Source organism: Ictalurus punctatus, chromosome 18 (assembly GCF_001660625.3).
Source record: "Ictalurus punctatus breed USDA103 chromosome 18, Coco_2.0, whole genome shotgun sequence".
In the NCBI taxonomy this organism is placed as follows: domain Eukaryota; kingdom Metazoa; phylum Chordata; class Actinopteri; order Siluriformes; family Ictaluridae; genus Ictalurus; species Ictalurus punctatus.
In genome coordinates, this window is record NC_030433.2 from 23578369 (window position 1) to 23603417 (window position 25049).

General features: G+C 38.1%; 1 protein-coding gene across 4 annotated transcripts; it reads left to right on the forward strand.

Annotated features, from left to right (window-relative positions):
- The first annotated feature begins 1210 nt into the window (after positions 1 to 1210).
- slco2b1 (solute carrier organic anion transporter family, member 2B1) lies at positions 1211 to 24820 on the forward strand. Of its 4 annotated transcripts, none has more exons than XM_053687644.1 (15): positions 1211 to 1285; positions 8422 to 8479; positions 9135 to 9272; positions 10311 to 10473; positions 10581 to 10808; positions 10894 to 10992; positions 12501 to 12631; positions 14516 to 14621; positions 15349 to 15513; positions 16103 to 16301; positions 16791 to 16926; positions 19907 to 20076; positions 21642 to 21706; positions 22479 to 22599; positions 22730 to 24820. In XM_053687644.1, the coding sequence occupies exons 2-15, from the start codon at positions 8456 to 8458 to the stop codon at positions 22908 to 22910; spliced, it is 1926 nt and encodes a 641-aa protein (XP_053543619.1). In that variant the 5' UTR covers positions 1211 to 1285; positions 8422 to 8455; the 3' UTR covers positions 22911 to 24820. The 4 variants fall into 4 exon arrangements, with proteins under 4 accessions (XP_053543619.1, XP_053543617.1, XP_053543620.1 ...); XM_053687642.1 differs by lacking the exon at positions 1211 to 1285 and adding an exon at positions 5283 to 5434; XM_053687645.1 differs by lacking the exon at positions 1211 to 1285 and adding an exon at positions 5284 to 5434 and having other exon boundaries at positions 10584 to 10808.
- Positions 24821 to 25049: the final 229 nt, after the last annotated feature.

Below are 25049 nucleotides of genomic sequence, written 5' to 3' on the forward strand. Positions count from 1 at the left end.
GGAAGAGCGGTCACCTGGGCTACGGCTACAGCTACTTTTGACCCCACAATGCTAAGCCAGTCGTATGCTAATTTTGAATGAGAGTTCCGTGAAGTGTTCGATCGAGTCTTGAAACCTGTCTGAATCCAAATACGCATTGACCTTCCACACAGTCATGGCAAAGAGAGGGTGGAATGAACCAGATTTAAAGACCGTGTTCAGACATCGCCTCAGTGAAGAGCTCCAGAACCCTAACCCTTGCAGCGACCAGAGGAGACATCATATTTATCCGGTAAAGCGAGTGGAATATGTTGCAGGAGCATTTACAGGTTTGCCAAAGGCTCATGTGGAGGCCTTTATGGAGCTCACGTTGTGCACAGGGGAACAGTCATTCTGGAACAGGAAAGGGCCTTCTCCAAACTGTTTCCACAAAGCTCGAAGCATACAACTGTCTAAAATGACTTTGTATGCTTTAGCATTGACATTACGTTTCACTGGAGCTAAGGGGCCCCAAACCTTGAAAAACACAACTGCCAAACTTTACGGAACTATTCATTCAGGTAAGTAGCATTCTCCTGGCATCCACCCATCCCAGATTCATTCATTCAGCAGACTGCCAGATAGTGAAGTGTGATTCCTCACTCCAGAGAACAAGTTTCAACTGCTCCGGAGTCCAGTGGCAGTGATTTACTCCACTAGTACCAGCCAACAATTCCCATCTCTCATAGCAACCTTAGGCGTGTGTGGAGCTACTCGGCCATTGAAATTCCTTTCACGAAACCCTGGATGTACAGTTCTTGTGCTGGTGTTGCTTCCGGAGGCACTTTGTAATGCTGTAGTGAGTGATTCATCAGAGGATGGGTGGGATTTACGTGCTATGAGCTTCAGCACTCGGTGGACCTGCTCTGTGAGTTTGCATTGTCTACAGCTTTGTGGCAGAGTTGTTTTTGCTGCTAGAGACTTCCATTTCACATTAATAGCACTTCCAGTTGAATGGGGCTCATATAGCAGGGCAGAAATTTCACGAACTGACTTGTGGCAAAAGTAGGAGCCTATGACAGTGCCACGTTTAAAGTCACTGAACAGTGGAAGTCTACTGCCAGTGTTTGTCTATGGAGATTGCATGGCCATGTGCTTGATTTTATGCACCTGTTGGCAATGGGTGTGGCTGAAACACCTGAATGCAATAATTAGGAGGCGTGTCCACATAGGCTACGTTTGGGCATATAGTGTATATTTCATGTAGCGTTAAGTCTGTTTCTTAGCACTGATTAACTCAGTTTGGGGAAGTGGAGCTCCGAGAAAGGTTGTGCTTTATTGTTTCTATTTAATTCTACACTTAAGTATGCATTTCATAAAAGTACACTTAAGTAAATAATGTATATTTAAACATGCCTTAATTGCAATTTAAGTACTGTCAGTAAGAGCACCTTTTACATTTTTGATATTTAATAAAACAAGCTATTAAATCTTATGTAAATTTGACATGTATTTCACACGTGAAATTTACATATGTAAATTTGACAGGTATTTATTTAAATAAACTGCCAAAAATCTCAAAGGTGTGCATCATAACTGACACCTACAGGAACACTTTCCAGTAGGGTTTGTGACTGTAAGTCTTTCCCTACAAATGCTATTGAAGTTAGGAACGTGTATACCAATCTCGTATGTAACTTTAGAGACGGTCCTTTAATTTGCGTATATTGACCATATGTCCTTTTCATATTACATTAAAAAAAAAAAAAGTGTATTTAAATGCACTTTTCTTTACAAGTCCGAGTTACTGAGTATTGAAAGGATGTTCAATATGAGCATCAGGATCTACTATGATTACAGCAGATGAGTATGAGTCTCTAGAGTACAGTTTCCAAGTGAAAATGTCCACTGAAGCCTAGTAATTCAGTGACTAAGCCTCTGTCTAATCATGTTTCAGTGACAGTCTAAATGCTAAGAATTAACAATACCGTCACTGAATTACTCACTATTCATATCAATTTAACCACTTGAACCATCAGATTCAGTTTTCAAGGCTAATTGCCCCGTTATTAATTTGCATGGTCAAGCCTGAGTGGATATACATTCATCCATCTTCTACCGCTTACTCCTTCTTCAGGGTCGTGGAATGGATATACAATGCAGTAAAAATGTTATGATGACTGTTGAATAAAAACTACAGTGTTGTAGCTAATTATATCAATTCAAGGTCATTCAAGGTGCATGCTGTCCATCAATAAGTAGCCTCATTTTGTACATCGCAAATGCTGTGGTCATTCATTCATCTGTCTGGAACTGATCGCTCTCATGTATGTTAGATTTGCTGCATTGTTTCTTAAAATGAGCAATCGCTTAGAGAACCCAATACTGGCTTGGGTAATTATCTTAATGACTCACTCCACCAATGACCAGGACTTTAATTGAATTACCACCACCAAGAACAACTGCTAAGGGATTGATGTTTAGTCTCAGAGTATTGGACAACACAATGCAAACATGTTAACGAGCACACATTTACCCGCTGTGCTCTGTCAGTGTTTCAAAGATCACTGGATAAAAATGAGTCGCATAGGCCAGGGGTTCCCAAACTTTTCCAGGGCAAGGCCCCCCAAATGGCATTAACATTTGACTGAGGCCCCCCTTTTGCAAGATGTCTTTAAAACACATTAAAAATACAGACTTCTGAATATATCCCCTCTTTTTTTTTTATTATTATTAATAATTACATCTTTACATTACATTAGGAATTGATTGTGTGTGGTTGTCTGAGAGTGAGAGAGAGAAAACATACATTTATTTATTTTTCACAATTGTTGAGGCCCCCCGGGCGCCCCCTGGAGGCCTCCAAGGGGACCGCAGCCCCCACTTTGAAAACCACTGGCATGTAATTTCTTACCTGATGTTTGGTTGTGCCACTACTCACTCTAACATCTTGAGATTTTAGCCCAATTTTTACCCAATCTTCCACTGACTAGGGGTGTAATTCAGTTTGTTGGTGTTTATTTAGATGTTTTGACACATTTCATAATTTACTTTCTATTATTGCTAAATATCCAACCTCCTATTGCCATCAACAGCAACCATTAAAAAAAAAAATGAAGTCAGAAGTCAAAGCACAACCCAACTATTGTAACTATACTAAGTTAAACATGCATTTATAACAATATATTTTTATTTATTAGAAAATGTCTATAACCCCCCCCCCCCCCCCCCGTCTATGTTTTTAATGAACCAGTGTAAGAATCAGTCATCTCTTGGGAATACATTAACTGTTCCCTTCATTAGTTAAATTATTAGATAAACATTCATTAGCTTGTGAAATAGGCCCAGTGGGATTAATTATTATCTTGTGTATATTTAAAAACACCCTAGTTTGCGAGGTCATTAATGAGAGAGTTACAGTTACAGTTACCTCTAGCAACGGGATGGCACAGATGGCGTGTTAAGAGCTCATTAGTGTTCATTATGGCACCGTGGGGTAGCAGTGGGACAGACATGATGTAAGAGTGAGCCTGAGTTTAACACCTTCAAAGCCCATGTCAGTTTTTGGATGATCTCACTACGAAACTTTCAGCAAAGCCGATCAGTTCTCCAACAAATGGCTGAAACCTGTTGCATAAAGATTGCGGAAATCTATACGATTTCTATTTCATGAGATATTTGAAATATGAAAATATGTGAAACTTTTTTTTCGTGGGTCTCCATATCGTTACTTTTTTATTTTATTTTTTTGCATTAATTTAAATAAAATAAAATAAAATAAAATGTATAATTGGATAAACTTTCCAGTAGAGGGCAGTAGCATAAAACAAACCACAATGCAAGTGGAAGATTAATACAGCCTGTATTGTTATATAATGTATGTATATTATGTAATATTTCTATTCCATCTGTAGTAAACTGGTGTTTTGTTTGAGGCCTATTTTTTATTTTTATTTTAAATTTGCATTCTTATTATATATTATGTGTTGTACATTTAAGCCAGGTTGCACTAGAGAGTCATATTTCCTCAAATTTAAAAAAAAAACAAAAAACCTTTATTAAACTATTTAAATTACACTAATAGGAGACTAGCAATATGGGTAGCTATTTATCTACAAGAATGAAATGTCTTCAGGCCACAGAATAGTTTGCTCAGACATGTTTTCTCATTCAGTCATGCGATGTTTAAGGTTTTATTCCTTGTAAGGATAGAAAATTGATGTACAAACTAACCATCTTCCTGAACAATGTTCCTGGCAACAAGCTCTATAAGCGATAAGCCCATGTGTGGTCTCCTTTTCAACTTGTGCGTAGATAATCTCTTGGGAGTTATGGCACGCGTCTCATTGCTCAGTGAACTTTGGTATCTTCATCTCGGCCTAGAAGAAGCCAGGCTTGTGTACTGCTCATGAGTGTTATGACTTGTGTAATACTTCTCTATGACGATCTCCAGCAACTCGATTAGAGTGCAGTGTGGCCTTTAAATTCCAGTATTATTTAAACATAAAAATAAAAAAACATGATCTAAAAACGTTGGGATCATTTGTGTACGTGCTGTACTGTCTGTTATTTGGTGGTAAACAATTAATGAGGGCGAGGGAGTAGTTGTGTATAGTGGTATTAATTCCATTTTCAAACAGCCATGAGGTACTTATTTATGCAGGTCAAGATTAAAGTTAATGATGGAAAATGTATTTAACATGCATAAATATTTATATATGTCCAACTGAACGTGCATGAATAAGCAATGCATGATTGTTTGACTGAAAATGGAATTAATGTACTGTACATTTGACACCAAATAATTAACAATAAGTCTTGAATGGCCATTAGATCAAAAACAAAGGGTGGTCTATATTCTTCAACTTTAAATTTCTGACTGTTTATTCACCGTCAGTTTTAGTGTCAGTTTACTCAGTGTACTTTCACTGAGACAAATGAAGCCAATTCCCACATATTTGTATTTCAAGTCTGGGCAGAACACCAAACCCCACGAAATTCAACCTTCTCCGGAGCAGTAAAACCTTCTCGAGAGAGTTTTATACGAATATGCATCGTTCTCAGACAACATTAGCACAATGACACTAGAATATTGCATGCTTGCGGTCAGCAGTATGAAAACATTGTTGTATATTACATTGGCAATGTACGAAAGTTTCATTAGAACTTGGTTTTTGCTCATACTTTTCAACTTCAAACCTTTTTTTAAATTTATTTATTTGTTGTTCAGTAACAATCCTTCAGAGTCTGATTGTATCATCAAGATTGGGTTAAACTAATTGAAAGTAGAAATGCGCAGGGGAGCTTCACTTTAGTCATTGTTTAAACATATCCTCACATCAATCAGGTCTGCAGATTGTGCAATAAGCCTTCTGAATGGGCGGGACATTCTAGGAGCTTAGATCATGGGTAACTGGTGGGAAAACTTCCTTAAAGTGAAAGCAGGATTGACCACATTCGACTCAGCAACTTTACAGTAAGTGAGTGTTTGAACTGTATTCTTATTAGTTTTTAGCCTGCATAGTTGTACTGAATACTGACTTTATTCCTTAATTACCTTAAGGTTAGAGTGGCAAATCTAGATTTCAAAGTAAGATTATTCTTAAAAACTAAATAATAATCCTATTATTATTATTATTATTATTATTATTATTATTAATTATTATTATTATTCTGATTTATAATACCTCTTGGAATTAGACATGCCTCTCCACAGGACAAATTTTTTAAACAAAGAACCATATGATTGTACATGATGGATCTCAGTCCACACTATGTGTGTGGGATGGGAGCTGTATGTTGCAGGATGATGTACCTAGTTTCCTGCAAGAGCACAGTTTGGTTAAATTTACTTTTCAATACTTGGAGAAATGTTTTTGCAGGATTTAAATAAAATAAATAATAATAATAAAAAAATCATATCCTGTAATTTGTTTTGAATCCAGTGAAATACAGTCCTACTGTAGCACCATATGGTTCAAGGTCAATCGGAAGGATTTTATCTGCATTTTATTTTTTTTCATCCATCACGTGCTTTGCAGAGTTGTTTTGACTCAACATACTTGCAGGAGAGCACCAACTTACTCTACGTCATAATGCAGGATGTAAATAATGCAATTTAAAGGCATTCTCTGCCCTTGGGTCTCCCAGAAATGAAGCGATGAAACATAGCGAGGGGGTCCGTATGATTTTATTTATTTTATTTATTTACACCCCCCCCCCCCCCCAATATGGTTTGCAATGGTGTGAAACCCCTCCCTTATCAATGTTTATTTATTGAAGTTTTCTACATATTAGCCTGTTTGACTGTCCATTGAAATAGAATGTGTCTAATCCAAATGAGTCAGTATTCATAAACGTGTACCTATAAATAATGACAAATTTGGACCTAATGTGAGTTAGTTATGTTTTTGGTGGATTAAAAAAAAAAAGCTGTTCGGTTGCAATAAATGGAAAAGATATAATTGTACACATTTAAATAATGAGAATAATATCTAAACAGTTTGACTGATGTGCATAAAGTAAATCTATACTGATTGACTAAGTGGATTACTCAGACTCGATTATGAACTGATGATTTTCAGTTTAAAGCAACTACGACGGAAAACATCATTCAATCCGTATACATTTTCCGGTCATGTGCACGACTAAAGCTACATAGTTTGCTGTTGAATGATTCAGAATTAAAATATCATGTAAACATTTACCGTTGGCTCGATTTTGACTCACTGCCTAGACAATTATCTTCGCTACTGGAATCAATGCTAGTCTTTGCATTAGCAAAGACAATAGCCTAGCTTGGGTAAAAATAGCCAGTTCGTGTAGCGTGAAGCTTTTCTCCGCATGCTTGTTCAAACTAGATGGACTTCATGCCTTCAAGGGTGTAAAGATGCCTCAGAATTCTTCTACTGAAGTATAAACTCAAAGTAAAGGTCATGCAGTCATCTGCTTGATGAGAAAACAAGACCCATGTTTTTTCTTGGAAATGTAATTACGTAAAAGTATTCAATTGAGTAAAACTGAAAGTATAAATACGGCAGTACTGATGAAGTACACTTAATTGGGCATTTTCTGAACTGAAAGCATGTTACTGGACACATGAACGGAAATGACTTTATTCCAAGCTGATGAATCACAACGGCTTCTTTACTGTACTGCTTTATTTAGGGACAAGCATGTTTAGAAGGCAATTTTTGGTGAATTTGTAGGTTTTAATCTATTCACTTACTGACTAGTAACACGTATGCATCTTGTGGAATTCCGGACTAGCAGGAATCGAGGTCAAACGTTATTGGATGATTAGCGTTATGTACTGTATTGTTGCATCTGTTCACCTGCCCAAGCTTGCGTAGTCCTACTCTAGTCATTAGTGACGTCTGTGAATCGAAGGTGAAGCCGCTTGAGTAACAATGGCACAATAGCGTGTGGCTAGCCTAGAGCTAAAATCCTTTTATATGAATCAACTGGCTGAATCAACGCTAGTAAATCAAAGCCAAAAAATTACCATAGCACTAAATAGGTGAAGCACGACCTCAGTAGACCTGCTCAGACGGTGCTTCTTACACATGTTCAGTTTAATACAGAAGATCTTATACTGTGAAATCAATCATCAAACGATACAATGGCAACGACGGAATATCCGAGGACTTTGGTAAGCGCAGAAAGAAAGACTTTAAGATGATAAAACTCAAAGGTACTCAAAGTCCCACCGTGGCCCTGTGTGTGTGGAGTTTGCATGTTCTCCCCGTGCTGCGGGGGTTTCCTCCGGGTACTCCGGTTTCCTCCCCCAGTCCAAAGACATGCATGGTAGGCTGATTGGCATGTCTGAAGTGTCTGTAGTGTATGAATGGGTGTGTGTGTGTGTGTGTGTGTGTGTGTATGTGATTGTGCCCTGTGATGGATTGGCAGGGTGTAACCCGCCTTGTGCCTGATGTTCCCTGGGATAGGCTCCAAGTTCCCTGTGACCCTGAAAAGAATAAGTGGTATAGAAGATGGATGGAAAAAAACCAAAGTTTAGATCTGGAATCTAGTTAAATGTATCTACTATTCCTTATTATAAGATTACAATAAACCAAATACAAGCGTATTAAGGCTATTCCTATTCCAATCCTAGACACATTGATTATTTTTAAGCTTAAAATTAGCAACATAATCTGCTAATAGAACAAGAAAATGTAAAACGTAAGAATAGTACGAATAGAATATTTTTAATAATCTTATTTGATTTCTTATTTCTCATTCTTATTTGATTATCAGACATGGTAGGTACTTTTGGCTAGACTGAAGATATTTTAACCTGCGAAGATGCCATTTTTTGCACTGCTGAATCTTCAGCTAGTTGTGTAATTTCTTCTCCTACACACACATTTGTAGTTGTTATTAAAACGTCGTCGCATTGTATGTAAGATGTCAATTGGGAAAATATACAAAACAAGAGGGTTAATGTTGGTTTTCTGTTCTTAGGCTGCATTCGACTGTGACTTGGTAAAGAGAAGTGATGGGTCTTTTCAACAGTATCAAGGTAAGATTTGTAATTGTCGATTTTGTCATTTTGTTTTAATAAATTGTTACTTGATCACACAATCAAGTACTGGAATTTGGACAATTTTCCTCATAGGTTCAGGTCCTTAACCACCGCGGTGTCATGACCTCAGCTTTCTTCTTATTGTGTCTAATTTTCAAGAAAGATTAAGGCAAACATGTACATTTAGTTAGTATAAACTGAGCAAGTTTATACTGAGCAAGCAACTGTATGTGGCTTGTGTAGTTGTAAAACATGTAAACACTCGGTTGTAAACACTGCTTTAAATACACTTTATACAGTGTATAGATTTCTAGTACAGGCTCCGTAACGCATGGTATAACTATTTATTTTACAAAATCCATTGTTTAGTTTGGAGATCTGCAGCTCTGTAAATGAGTCCTTGGGGGGTTTTGCTCTTTCCTGAGTTTCACTGCACATCCTCGTATTGTTCTGTGCCGAAAACCCTAACCCCCCCATAAAAGGGTGAATCGGCTACACTGTGACTTTCCAAAATGGGTCAGTCACAACATTATTAAGATAGTTACTATTTAACTTGTATAACACAGTATTTAATGGTTTGAAACACAGGGGGTTTACACAAATGTTGTTTTTTTTTTTTTTTTTTAAAACTTTTTTTTTTTTTTTGTCCCAGTTCTTTGTGCTGTGCCATGGAATGCTGCAACTTGCGCAACTCCTGGTTTCTGGCTATCTGAAGGGCTCCATATCCACAATAGAGAGAAGATATGGCCTGTCCAGTCAGAAGTCTGGAGTACTGGCCTCTTTTAATGAGGTAGGTATGTCATGCATACGAAGGATCTCTTATTAAAATGGCACACAATTGATTTCTGAATCATTAGACAAGCAGAGGTGTGTGTTGTTGTGTGTTTTTTTTTTTTTTTTTTTTTTTTTTTTTTTTTTGTAAGCTTCACATGTTCTCCGTGTCCTTGTGAGTTTCCTCCAGGTTCTCTGGGTGTCCTCCCAACACTCAATTGTAAATGTGTTCATCAATGGCCTGACGTCACGTTCAGCCTGTATTCACACCTCCCGCCCGGTTTCCCCAGGCTAGACCAGGTTAAAGAACGATGGGCATGCCCCTTCAAGTGAAAATCAGCTTCTCATCGCTGTTCATTGTCTTTTGACCCTAAATTGCCTTTAGTTGCGCATGAGTGTGTGAATGAGCGTATTTGGTGGCCTCTGATGGATTGGTGTCCCAATCAGTGTGTGTGTGTTCCTAACTCGTTCCCAGTGTTCCCAGGATAAGCTCTGGATCTAGCACGACCCTGGGTGTTACAAAGAAAAACGTAGTCCAGACTGGTTTCTTTGAATGAATTCTGTATATCTTTCATCCCCACGCTGCATTTCTCCTGAACCATCCGAGTGTTAATTTCCCACTCCTACATATTTCCTTTTAAATGACGTTTACGAGTCATTGGATATCTTCAGGATTGCCTAACAGGCTTTACCAAAGCAGAAGTGACAGGTGTTTATGAGAGAGGCTTGCCAGAATCATTCATCTTGGAATATAGTTCATCTTCAAGATACACAAGCCAGATGTGACTAATTCTTTGTGCGTCATGTGAAATATTGGGTTTTGACAGGGAAATTAGCTGTGCTTTGAGCAAGGGGAAAGTCATGCAAACGATGATATTGTCCTTCTAGGGCTCTTACTGTAATATCACCGGAGCAATTTCAGTCAATCCGTCTAATAGTATATCAGAGACTGTCGGCCAAATGCATCGTGTATTATGTATCCAGAAACATCCATACTATAGTTTTTCACTTTGACCATACAGTGAAGAGTCATACATCCATGTTTTTTTCCCTGCAGGTGGGAAACACGGTTCTTATCGTGTTTGTGAGCTATTTTGGAAGCCGCCTACACAGACCCAGGTGTATTGGGATTGGAGCGATAATTGCAAGTATGGCAGCATTTCTTATTGCTTTGCCACACTTTATCAGTGGAAAATATCAGTACACGGATGACGTAAAGAGTAAGTACACATGATTTGAATAATACTTTCACGTGTCTATTTCCCTCATTAAAACGGTCACTGTCATAATAAGAGAATTCCTGTAAGCAATGTCTTTGATTGACTAGCAGCTTCCATGGAGCATGTTTCTGGTCTTTGCCAAGAAGTGAGCAATCACCAGGCAGCATCCTCCAACCAGACATGTTCAGAAGTCAAGAGTCATGCCAACAATGCAGTGTTTCCCATATTACTCCTGGGCCAGTTGCTTCTAGGCGTTGGTGGAGTTCCTATCCAACCCTTTGGGATTTCCTACATAGATGACTATGCAAATAAGAAGAATTCGCCGTTCTATCTCGGTAAGAGTGATCAAGCATCCCTGCACTAGTCTCTGTATTGGTACGATGTTATCAGATCTAGAGCACTGCTCTCCATTTCCTACAGGAATATTGTTTGCCTTAACCGTGATTGGACCAGCATTGGGTTACTTGCTGGGGTCAATCCTGCTCCGGTTCTATGTTGACTTCAACACGATGTCTCCTGGTGAGGCGTGCACACACACACACACGCGCACACACACACACACACACACACTGATCAAACAGTTCCACATTCGTGTTATCTCTAAAGGGATTTTGTAATACCATAAATATGGGCAAGGCACAGTGAACAAAGGGCATGCTCCCATGAAGGAAGCAGTTCAGTGCTTGTTTGTCGAAGCGTTAAGCATTATAAGAGAATGCTGAGCAACATACAAGTTTCTACACACGAATACTGTACAGAGGCAGACAGTTTATTGACCCGTGTGTACTCTGTGTATAGTACTGTGAAAATGTTTTAGGCACATGCAAAGAAATGCTGCAGAACAAAGATGCCTTCAAAAATAATGAAATGAAATGTTTCTACTTTTTCAAAAAAATACCATAAAGAGCAGTAAACAGTAGTAAATAAAAGTTAATATTTGGTGTGACAAAAGAAATTACAAATAGTAGTCTCCGGTACATTTAGTGCAGTTTTATAAGGAAATGAGCTGTAAGTTGCACTGAGAATATTGCAGAACCAGCTACGGTTCTTCTGGAGATTTTGACTCGCTTCTTGTTTTTGCAGCAAAACTCAGCAGCCTCCATTGTTTGTTTGTTTTTTGTTTTTTCTTTGGTCTGAAAAGTTGTCTCTTGTGTAATGCGATGCTTTCTTTAATGAAGTGCAAACAGTTTTCTGTAACATTTCATTTTTGTGCTGGAAAATTAATGTTATCATATTGACTTGATAATGTAGGAGTCATAAAATAAAAAAATCTAGGCCTACAACAAAGTTTGTACTTTTTAAAAAGAAAAAAAAAAGGGTGCCTTAAACTTTTGCACACTACTGTTAGAGTGTGTGTGTGTGTGTGTGTGTGTGTGTGTGTGTGTGTGTGTGTATATAAACAACGTCTCATGCATTAGATAAGGTTACTATCTGCATTGCATTCATAATTTCAGTCATGTACTATCAAATATAATCTCACCACGTTGACCTTGTGCATTGGAATTAGTTCACGGAAGAAGTTCACGGCTGGAAAAATACTCGAGTAATTGTACTTAGTTACTATACTTAAGTATTATTTTGGCATATTTGTACGTTACTTGAGAAATATTGAAACTGAATATTTGTATTCTTACGTAATTTAAAAAAAAAAAAAAAAAAAAAAAACTTTGCTTGCTAGTCTTTACTAATGCCAAGTTAGACTAGTAGCGAGTCCAGTAGCTAACATAGTTGCCTAGGCAACAAGTCAAATTCTAGCTAATGATAAATATTGGCAAAATTGTCACTTTGCTTCTGATTTAATAAATTATCGTACTACCTAGCGTTACTCACGCATATGACCAGCTAACTTCGGCAAAAGGCAGAATTTCTTTAAAATGCAGATCTTTGAACAGTTTTAAATCAATAATAAAAAAGTTGCTGATCACATTGGAAAACATGACATTAGCTTCATTCAGTTCATTGTTCTTGCACTGTTGGTGCATATCATGATACAGTAAATGTGCTAAAGATGACTTGTCTGTGTTTAGAGGAAATTGTTCTGAAAAGAACGGATCCTCGTTGGGTTGGAGCCTGGTGGCTGGGTTTCCTTCTAGCTGGTACCTTGCTCTTCCTTACCTCCCTGCCATACCTATTTTTCCCCAGAAGCATGATCACAGAGGTACGTCTGCAACGTCACTCACATGCGCTTTTCAATGAGTTCTTCACTGTTGCATGCAGTATGTGTAGTATGGCCATTTTGAGAAGATTAAACTACAAAAAGTGTTCTGCAAGACTTTTAAAAGTGGAATATTACGGCATTGTAATGGAGCCCAGGCTTGTTATGAAGACGCTAGAGATCTAATGACGCATAAATCTTTGTTTTGTCTTGCAAATTGCATTTTTGTCACATTGCTGTTTCTCTTGTTTGTTTTTGGCAGTCATTCAAATGTTATATAAGCCTTACTCCAAATGCACTCATCTCAGTAGTGAAAGTGTAAAATGAAATGTGAGAAATAGGCTGCTGTACAAACATTAGGTTTGCCAACTCGTTGCATGATTGAATGTCATGCTAAATTCTCACGGAATGAAAAGGACATAGGCTTCAAAACTCTTTGTTTGTAACTGCACCACAAGTTGAAATTGAATAATCGACATCTATGATCTGAAAAGGCGTTGAAATATTCTTGAGCATTCTATGTCATCACCTTATCTGTCTCGTTCATTTCACGTTGCTGTGAGATTCAGTCATGAGTTCTGTTGCGCAAGAGCTGACCAACCGAATCCCAATTCTATATGCGACGGTGCATTTAAACGTTAAAGGTGTGGCTCAATGGCCCAATCATTGTTACTGAACATGCCCAGTGGGATTTCAGTTCACTAGCACTATTCTAGATAATGGGTACACAAGGGTACATATGAGTACACGAGGAAGTTATCGGATAGCAACAGTTGGGATTAGAAAGGAATGAAAGGATTAATAAAAAAAAAAAAAAATACTAAGCAGGTGTTAACCAGGAAATGTTAAGACCTCGTGCCCAACTCGTGTACGTACATTACTAACGGCCTCTTTTAAGTGAAGATTTTGTGTTGCAGGTGTTGTGTTTAGACAGAGATAAGCCAACGTTCCATGGATTTGCTCACCTTGCTAGATGCTGCGCAATTGTCTGGCCCCATTTAGGTCCATAAAGTTATTCAAATTAAAATTTTATTGCTCATACACACAAGTTCGGTGGCAGAAACAACACGACTGTATTATGAGTAAGGTGCAGATATGTGCAGTTGTTTGTGCAATATACAGTACGCGGTGCAACCTCAGGCTGAGGTAGTGGGTTCTGTGCAAACAAGTCTAAGCTCTAGACCTCTGCATTGTCCTGGTTGAGGGCCCTAGTTGCCTGTAGGAAGAAGCTCCTCCTCGCTCTCTCTGGGCTTGCCTTCAGGCAGCAGAAACACTTCCTGAGAGAAGAGAGTCCATTGTTTAGACGAATAAGGTCTTTCACTATCTTCCTGTCTTCCTGGCCCAGCACAGCTTGTTGTAGGTAGACTGCAGGACAGGGTGCTCAGTGTGCATGGTGCAGTCGGCTGATCGTACCACCCTCTGGAGATCCACCTACCCTGCTTGGTGCTGATCCCAAACCAAGCTATGATGCTTCCATCAGGATGCTCTTGATGGTACAGGTGCAAAAGTTCCTTAGCACCTTAGAGGGCAGTTTAAAGACCCTTGAGCGTCTAAGGTGGTAAAGACGCTGACGGGCCTTATTATTGCACCCAGTAGTCAAAAATTTTGCTGTGTTACCTGAAACAATTCAACAAAGGTACATCAAAAAATTCACTTGAATAGCCCCTCGACTTAATTTTATTTGAGGCGATGTCATTATTAACGGAATCCTGCACCAGTGAAACGTATGGTCCCGAGCCACTGCTGGTCAGGAGCCAGGACCACATATGCATAATTCATTATGAAAGGGATATTTAAGAAAACAACAACTGTGTGTGTGTGTGTGTGTGTGTGTGTGTGTGTGTGTGTGTGTGTGTGTGTGTATAATCAATTTGCTTGTGTTTTCAGGAAACCGTAGAGGCCACTCCGGAGTCTGGCGCAGACCTGCTCAAAGAGAAGGAGGAAGCTGTATCAGACGCTACACATGGACTTTCACTTCTCCAGTTCCTCAAAAGTGAGTTTGAATATTAGGTTAAGAAGGTTACGTTGGTTCTCAGCTGGATTTAAAAGAAAAAAAAAGTACACTTTGTTTTTTTTTTTTTGTTTTTCAGGTTAAAATGTCAACATCTAGCACACCAACTGATTACAGATGGCAACACACACAAATTAGGATACGAATGTTTACTCCGCTTACAGTGCAGTATTTATGAAGAGTGAAAAACGGTGTTTTTTAAAAAATTTTATTCCACAGTCATCAGTAAAAGTGATCTCAATATTAATATACATCATGCTAATAATTTCTCAGTTTAGAAGTACAAAAACCAATATAAAAAGTAACTGTCGTTCAGTGATTTAATCAGTAGTAATGAATTATAAATGATCTTTTATAAAGGTTTCAAACGACCAACTCATAACACCGTATTTCTCTCTCCTTTTAAGCGTAATGGTTCTTAGCGAGTATTAGAATTACTTCCAGGATCACAGACTCGTATTGCTTTTTATGCAGAGTTTCATAAACTCGATAAACATCTTTTTATGGTTCATTTCTGTCATTCTGTAAACGTTAGTGTGTCAAATTACCCTGGGATTTATTTCAGCAATGACCTTTTCGAGAGTATTCGCGGTTCTCTCGTGTCCATCTTGCATGGTGACACTAACATCGTTGAGTTGGTGTCGAATTCGATGGCAGAACACGGTAATGAAAAGTGAAATGGGAATATCTTCTTGTTTTTCTCTTACAGAATTCCCACACATCATGCTGAGAACCCTGAGGAACCCCATTTACCTTTTGGTGGTGCTGGCCCAGGTGAATCTAGCAGCGATGGTTGCTGGACTGGCCACATTCATGCCTAAATATATTGAGAGACAGTTCTCTCAAACAGCTTCCTTCTCTAACATAATGATTGGTAAGATTGATATATGTATGAAATAAAAATAAATAAAAAGTCTTATTGGTATTAGATGATGTTCTAACCTGACTTAATCATAAGCACAATATAACACGTTACAACGCACTTCACATTGTTATTCTTCCACTTTGCATTTTAGTCTTTATAGGTTATAGGTATGTAATGTAATATTTTAATATTTTATGGAATTCCTGAGTGTATTCAAGATTGGTCTGAACTAGAAGAAGAAATAATAGTAAACAAACTTGGAGTAGCGTGCAGAATTCTATCCAATAGCTCATTAAAACAGAATTACAATGGTGATTATTTGAGGCGACTACACTGGAATATGGAGACATTTCTCTGGAACACAGCTGTTTCCCCACAACCCAGCTCATAAAGTCGATCCAAGTTCCAAATGTTTAATCCAGCCAAATGTTTAATCGTTTACAAACCCTCATACAAAGGTGTTATTTATTTATTTATTTATTTATTTATTTATTTTTCTTGAAGGAAATCTGAGCTGTTCAATGGGCTGTTTGTTTGACTAAATTAGAACGTACAGATTTCGTGTTATTAGGTTAGTAATGCATCTGCGTTCCTTCAGGTGGTTTGAGCATCCCGTGCGCCATGTTGGGCATCATGACAGGAGGCATGATCCTGCGCAGATTCAATCTGTCCGTTAAGGCCTCGGCAATGTTGTGCAGCGGTGCCGTGCTGTTGGCGATCACCTTCGCCTTGCCGCTCCTCTTCCTCGGTTGTCCAACGCAGAATATTGCTGGGATAAACCCTACCAATAGCGAAAGGTAATACTTTATGTTCAGTTTGTCTTATTTTAAGGAGAAGTAATGTTGCAAGCTTAAACCATGTGATCAATCTTTAGATATATATTTTCAAAGCTACTTATGAGCTCCGTGTGTTTAATGTAAATATGCTACCAGAAAGGCTATTTGACTTTTGGAGGAAAGTGAAAGAAAATTCCTTCATGCATTTGATTATCTCTTGCAGTGAAAAGGTCTCAAAGTTGTTTGTTGTGACCTCGTTTCTTCTCTGTGACCAATCTTAACAAATCTAAGGCTCTCTGCATTCCCCACAGAATGATGTCCTCTATTAAACTATGTGAAAAGCCACATCTTCAGAATAGCAGAGTTGCACAATTCGTCAAAGATGCTCAAGTTCAATTTACTTATAAAAGACGACGTTTTCTTTTGTTTTCGATTTTCAGTTGTTAACACACACACACACACACACACACACTATCCTCAAACTATTTACTACGTACTGTTTTTGTGCAGCTTCAGCAGGTACCTGAATTGCAGTTCGACGTGTTCCTGCTCTGATGAGGCTTTCAACCCTGTGTGTGGTTCTGATGATGTGGAGTTTCGCTCTCCTTGTCACGCTGGCTGCAAAACCGCAACCTATGGCTCGCTGGTAAGTTGTTAAGTTCTGGTCGGCTTCTTTGATGATGTATCCCACAGGCCTTCTTTCGCAAGATAGATTAGTTACTTTGTAGCAAGCCTGGGATCAGAGTCATGAAAGACGTTAAAGTTCTTAAGATAAATTCTAACAAGTTCTCAAATGTTTTCTTAAGAACTTCATTTTTTTTCTTCTTAAGAACAAATTGACCGTGTAATAGCTACAACAAATTCAATACTGCTACATTTTAAATGCATCACTTTTATTATCCTTTTTTGTAAGTAGTAATGACCACTCGATCATTTATTCAAATGTAAAGCGTGTGAGATGTGTTCGTTTAAGAACATTAATCGACCATCATAGGAGAATTTACTCGCTGGAAAGTGGAACAAATGAGCAAAGTATGCTAGTTTATAGAAGTCAAATATTTATAGTAGCAATTCAGGATTTATTTATATGTTATAAGTTTTAGAATTTTGTAATGGTTAATATTTCAAACTACCCAATAAATTCATTAAAACTCTTATCCTTTGCGGGGGTTTTCTCCGGCAAGTTGGCAGTTATCCGAACTTTATGAAGTCATTAATGATGATTTCTTAAGAACATTCTTTTAAAGAAATTTTTCTTAGGAACAATCTTAAGGGGGGCTGGAGGGTAAAAAAAAACAATAACATCCTTAAGAAGAATTTTTGGGAATACAAAATATTCTTAACTTTTTTTTTTTTTTTTTCCTTCAAGTTAGAAAATAAGAAGAAAATGGTAGTGAACAATAATTTTATTTTTAAGAACGTTTCTTGAATCCGGCCCCCGGTCCACGTGAACTTCAAAAATCCGATATTAATCTTTCAGAAAGTCAATTTAGTGCCATGTTCAAAAAGATCATCCTGGTTCGGTGTATTTACCTCCAGTTGTGTGTACTGAAGAAATTAAAATTTGATGATGATATCTATTTTTGGCGGTCCTCTAGAAGGGTATTTGGGTTTTTTAAAAAAATATATTTTTTTAATATGGGATAGTTGTTGCCCATCACCTGTCTGCCTCTTCCTTCTTGTACTGCATCAGTTTTTCGAGTTGCACCGTGACCTCACGCTCTTTGTGTTTGTCATTGTTGACACACACCATATCTAATTGCCTTCCGATTTGTATAAAGCTGAGAAATCAATGTTTTATTGCTTTGATCACAAGCTCCGCACCACTCTCCCTCCTCCACACATGGTTTTAAACATTTTTATTATTATTTTTTATTGTTGCCAAAGATATGAATATTTTTGTTACGTACTTCCTGTAGCAGTTTGGATAAGGAGGCACGTCTGCTTTCCTGCGAGTTTCCTGTTTTTCTTTTATATCCAATTCAGAAAGCTCCCCATCTTCCACTACCAGTTAGGTAAACTTAAATGAAAACCACTCACTATGTCTTTAATACACCAACTGCAACAATGTAAAAGTGATAAATAAATATGTATGTATGTTTAGTAAAATTGGCTTACTTCAAAACTTTGTTCAGCCATGATTATGTTCAGCTGGGTAAACATTATGGGTGCTTCTACATACCACAATATTGCTTGTTCGGGTTGCCAGTTCTTCCCCCAAACTACTAATGACGCCATATATCTAATTAATGATCTCCATAGCAAAAGATTGAGGTTATTCCGACCAAACCAGCCCGCTCTCTCCAATCGTATAACGGCTACCAACCAGGGAGGGTGAATGCAAACACGTGCTTCCTCTAATACACACAAAGTGTCACAGGGCATCGTAACACACTCGGAGGAAAGCACTATCCACCCTCTTCCGCATATATGAGCTTGCAGATGCCCGTGATTGGCTTGAGTTAGTTTGATTGACCGGGATAGTGTATGCCCCTCCCACCCTGAGAGCACAACCAAATTTGCTGGGGTTTTTTTTCTTCAGAGATATTTTTCTAAGACTATTCGGACCAGTGCCAGTGTTATATTATTGCTTAGGATAAGCACGGATAAACCTTTTGAACCGTAGCACATGTAATGCATCAACCTCCTCCACATCCCAGCCAAACCTCCTGCAATCGTTTAGACATTTCTGTGTAAAATGATTTAGCATTGTGTACATGTTGTACTATCATTTAACCCTCCTATTATGTTATGGGTCAGTTTGACCCAAGTTCCACGTCTGAAATACTGGTCTGGTCCCCCCCCCAGCCCCCTCTTTGAAAATCTTTGACTTTTCCTCATTTTGGGTCATAATGGATGTAACCCCCCCCACCCCCCACCCCAAAATAATACGAAGGTTAACCACTTAATCACCTAAACACTGTGAGTCTCTGTTATTCAAAGTGTACGGTCACTTTTATGTCTGATTCAATAATTATTTGAACCACACTGCAGCCTTGCACTGTACACCGTGTTTTGGGGGGTTTACACCATAATGTTGGTCATGTAATTTGTATGTAAAGTGTAGAACTAGATGTTCGGGAGTGGAACCCGATGTGGATTTCTCCTATTGTAGTGCGTCCACATCAAGGTTTGGACGTGTGTATTCTGAGATGCTGCTTTTTTTCCCCCTCCTCCTTCTTCTTCTTCTTAATCTTGGATAAAAGAGTGTTTATCTGAGTTACCATAGACTTCCTGCCAGTCCTATCAGTCTGACCATTTTCCTCCCTCATTGCCGAGGCATTTCCACCCACAGAACCAAGGCTCGTTCTGATGTATTTTGTTTTTCGGACCTTTCTGTGTAAACACTAGAGACTGTGTGTGGAAATACTCCCCAACAACCACCATGCCCCAACATGATCTTTGCATGAAAGACCAGGGCAATTGAGTTTCTTGAGCCGAGCTGCCAAAGATATGTTATTATTTTTTTGTCATATAGCCGTGATTTGTTGTCAAGCTGATTCAAGAAAAGACATGTTTATTCTCCATACCACTGCTCTAACCTGTTCATTCCGACACATTGTCTCCATGTGCTCAGATATCCTCACATCAACTTTTTTTTCTTTTTCTTCTCTCTTCTACCACAGAACTACACAGACTGCGCGTGCGTGGGTCCAGCTGGTTCTCGCGGTTACGCCGTACCAGGAACATGTGGGAACAACTGCGCTCACCTCCTCGTCCCGTTCATGATTTTCTCCTCGCTCACATGCTTCTTAGCATCCCTCTCTCAGACACCATCCTTTATGATGATTCTCAGGTACTTGTTCCTGACCAGGTTTTTCGTACATTATGTTTTATTGGCAGAATCGCACCGCGTAAAAACCAAGCCATTTAAAATAAAGAGGAAGAGCAATCTGATAAGACCGATTTAAGATAATGAAATGATCAGGAGTATGCTTGGTGGGAATAAATGAAAACAAATGTAACTATTTGAATAGAGGTGACGCACCCGGAGTTGATTCCAATAAGTCCACAAAATTATAGAGTACTTTTTGATTTTTTTTAAATTTTTATCGTATAATTATATACTGAGAAACAAGTAATGCAGAGTACTAGATGCCTATAATGCCCCGTGTTTGCTTATGACCCAGAGAAAAACACCTTCATGTCAGTTCCTGCCTCAGGTGACGCTGTCTTACATTACTGATCTCAGCAGCTTTCACTACTTTGCTGTAGGTTTTTGTCAAACCTTTGGAGCCAGTAGCGCAAGCCTTTGTTTGTTTGTTTGTTTGTTTTTTGTTTAATAAACAACCACCAGATTTCCTCTAGATATAAAATAGGATTTTTGTTTGTACTGTAAATGACTAATCCAGGTTCTAGTTGTTACTCATCTGTTCACGGTGTACGTTTAGAAAGCACTCTCCTGTGCACTGATTAAAGGGGGGAAAAAAGCAACAACCTTTCCGCTTCACTAGGGCAAGGACATATTTGTCATTAATCTGTCTGTGTGAACTCGGCATGCCCGTACAGGTCTGGGGTAAAGATTAGCCAAGAACTCACACGGTCGTTACAAAGACAAATCAAACGAAATGTCTGCCATCACCGGTAAAATGTGGACATCTTTTAAACCTCAGTAAACATAACCGAGGAAGAGTCCTTTCATATTAAGTATCTGTAATTAATAGTCTATATTGTACTCCTGAGAAGAAAACGAAGAAGACCGACAGGGGATTAAAACAACCAATCCCTTACAGAAAAATAATAATCATGTGAAATTTACACTTCATGTTATGAACATTTTTGACATGCAGGTTCACATTATTTACACGATTGATTTGGGTTAACATGCAATTTTATTTATTATTATTATTATTATTATTATTATTATTATTATTATTATTATTATTTATCCCCCCCCCCCCCCAATGATTCATTATTTTCCATGGGACGTTTTACATTTAACATATTTTTACACATGATTTTCACATAATTTATTATTTTCATGTCCGATCTTCGCATGATTCATTTTCCACGTGTGATTAAATTAATGAATTAATTTATTTTTATACACACGATTAATTTTCCCAAGTGATGTTTACATGATTGATCTGACTTCTACACCATTCATTTTTTCCCCCATGTGGTTTTTATACATGATAAGTAAATTTTTTTCCATCTGACTTTTACATGATTCATTATTTTCACGTGAATTTTTTTTTTTTTTTTTTTTTTTTTTGCACACACAGATTTTCTTTTATACATGATTCATAAGAATGAGGACGTAAAACATGTTCGATGATCTTTTCCTACATGACCCTTACACAGTTGTGTTCTAACAAGAGATTTCATGATCCCTTTTCATGTGTCCTCACTTTCACATAGGACTGTGACGCCAGAAGACAAATCCTTTGCCCTGGGAATCCAGTTCATGCTCTTCAGAGTGCTTGGTTAGTGCCAAAACGTCTTTTAACGGAACACACTATAGCAGATAAGATATACAACCCACAGCAAAAGCATATTTGGAACAAAACAAGATGGGGATCTTGGTGTATTTTTTTTAAATTTTATTTATTTATTTATTTATTGTTTTTATTTAACAGCAAGTCATGAAAGTTTGTCAGTGATCTAGAAAACCAGTTTAACCTGCTTTCAACGTGTTTCGACAAATACATGAATACCACTGTGACTCGGTATGCCTTTAAAAACAAAAACAAAAACCATTTAGATTTAAAACCAAGATACGGTGCATTTTTCACATTTTCACTGTGTTCAGAAGGTTTTACTCTTTCTTACTCACCTTCGACATGTTACCTAATTTCTCACTTGGAGATTTTCTTATATAACGAATAGAAGAGCATTTAATCCTATTTCTAGACATGTCGACTCATTTCAGCTTAAAACTTGTCTTATTCTACTGTCTGATCATTTAGGTTCTTCCCAGAAATAAGACTTTGCTGTATAGCAATATTATGTTCCAGTCGAATGAGACAAACTCGAACGTGAATTTCAAACATAATTCAAGCTTGGTAAACTTTTTAAAAATTTTTTATTTAAACATTTTGTTTCAAAGCATTCTAATGAAGAGGAATGTTAATTCGCACACAAAATAAACGATTGCAGGTAAAATGGGCAAATTGAACTAAGTGTGAATAAACTCAATGATTCTGTATGGATGTTGAGTATAGCGTGTTAATGATGTTGAATTTGTTTCTCTGACAGCGTTTCTCCCAGCACCTGTCCTGTACGGAAGTGCCATTGATTCGACCTGTATTTTGTGGGGGAAAAAGTGCAAGAAGAACACTTCCTGTCAGTACTACAACTTGGATTATTTCAGACAACGGTAGGTCCATTTATTTATTTATTTATTTATTTATTTATTTTTCTTCCCCTCTCCACGGTCCTTATGTATCTTCAAGCAGGAATGTTCAGGTGGGAAAAAAAAAACCAACAAATTTTTCATTCAATTTCAGATTTCTTGGACTTCAGACATTTTTTGTGTTTGGAGGTCTGGTCTTCTTCTTTCTCTCCTTTTTGGTTCTGAAGAGAGCGGATTCTGCTCGGCGAAAGAGACTGGAACTGATGAACAGCAGTGCCACAAATGAGAAGCAGAACATGAAAGACACGAAACCATATAAACTAACAATCTGTTGAGAAGACAAGAAACCTACGAGAGGAAAGATGCAAAGTATTGAGGGAGGGATTTTTTTATTTTTTTTTGTGTGGTATTAGGATAAATTCTACACTTGGGGGGGGGGACCAAACGGACTGACTTAAATAGCAGTCATTTGTGAATCATAATCACACGGATATTACATTCTTTTCCATCAAACGCTCATCGCCGCTATTTTGCTGATGAAGTGTCTGCACGTATGACCACACTAAATACGCTTACACACTGTGAAGCCACTGTATCTTTTTCTTCATCTGAGCCTTTAGTGAAACTGTCTTATAATGACAGCTTGTCTGGTTGATCCGTCCTACATTAGTCTGCTATAAAGATGGACCAGGTGTGTCGTGAGTGTTGCCGTCTCGGTTGAGTTTGGTATACCTGTTCTGAACTGTGTTGATCGGGTGGAGTATGATACTGGAGTGTTACTGATAAATACAGAGGGCATTAGAAAATCCTTTGGGAGCAGTTAACTCCGATTGGATTTCATATGTATTCTATCTTCTAGGCTGGAGATGTAGCAAGCCTCACTGTGATTGGTGAAATAAGCTTTCTTTGCTTTTCTATCTTGTTTTTAAAAAATAAAGAAATGTAAGCGTTCTTCTTGACATCATACAATTATCTACAATGTATGGGTTTTTTTTGTTTTGTTTTTTTGTTAACGGTATACAGGTTACGTGTGTATGCTGAAATTATATTTGGTTTGGCATTTTTATACGGATTTGTTGCAGTTGAGTCATAAACATTTGAACTGTGATAAATGTTTCTGAAATACAAAAGCAGTAAATGTAAGTTCTGATCCATTGAAATGGGGGGTGACGGTTAGGGACACTCATGGGAATAGGGGACACGCATACTCCTGCTCATTCATGCATTTATCCGGTCAATCATGTACTAGCACAGTGCATACAATCATGCAGATGTGGGTCAAGCGCTAAGGCGAAGGCTGTAGTGGGCAGACGTTAACCAAAACTTTAGAAAAACATCGGCTAGTTTTTTGCCCAGTCTGGTTTCGGTGAGTCGGTGTATACTGTAGAATTAAATTCATTCCCCCAGTCTTTAACTCTCCAGTTTTGCTGAGCCTCGGCTTTCTTTTCTTGGCTGACAGAAGCGGAACCCGACATGGTCTTCTGCTGTTGTAGCCCATCCGCCTCAAGGTTTGATTTGTTATGCATGCTGAGATGCGTTTCTGCTCACCACAATTGTACACAGTGGTTATCCGAGTTACTCTATCCTTTCTGTCGGCTCGAAACCAGTCTAGCCGTTCTCCCGCGACCTCTCTCATCAACAAGGCATTCCTGCCCCTAGAACTCCCACTTATTAAGATGATGGTTTTTTCTTTTCTTTTCTTTTTTTCTTTTTTTCCGTAATCCTATTTCAATCCCATTGTGAAACTCCGTGTAAACTCTAGAGACCTTTTTTAAATGAAAAATCCCAGCAGGTCAGCAATTTTCAGAAATACCCAAACGGGCACCATGCCACACTCCGTCACTGACGGCAAACTTTTCTCCATTCTGATGTTTGATGTGAACGTTGACCGACGCTCTCGAGCTGTATCTGATGATTTCATGCCTTACGCTGCTACCACATGATCGGCTGATTGGATGGCTGCATGAACTGAACGAGTCCTACACGTTAGAGGTGTTTATGTTAACGTGGCTGGTGAGTTAACTCGAACCCTGATCCGATATCATGGTCAACAGGAAATCATGCTGCAATGTTAAATGTGAATTGTTTGGAGAAATGGTTAAATGTGATTGAAAATTTTTAAACCATCAAATGTGACTCCTAAACATAATACAAATGTAATATCTGTACTGACAACATTGTTTCCACTGGCCTCCTTGCTGGTGTATTGTATTTCTGTGTGACATTTATAAAAAGTCATATAATATCTTAAGTGTTTAATCTTGTATAATTACACACATTTACTAACCCACTTGCAGACGGACAGATAAAAACCTGTTGTTATTATTCCAGTCTTTTTATGTTTATTTGCTTTCTTCCTCTCGTATCTTTCTCCATAACTGGGTAGTATTAGAAACAAATCAGTATCCATCCTTTACTGGGCCAAAAATTAACTGGTCTAGGGAGGACATTTTAGCATTTACTGTAAGAACAAG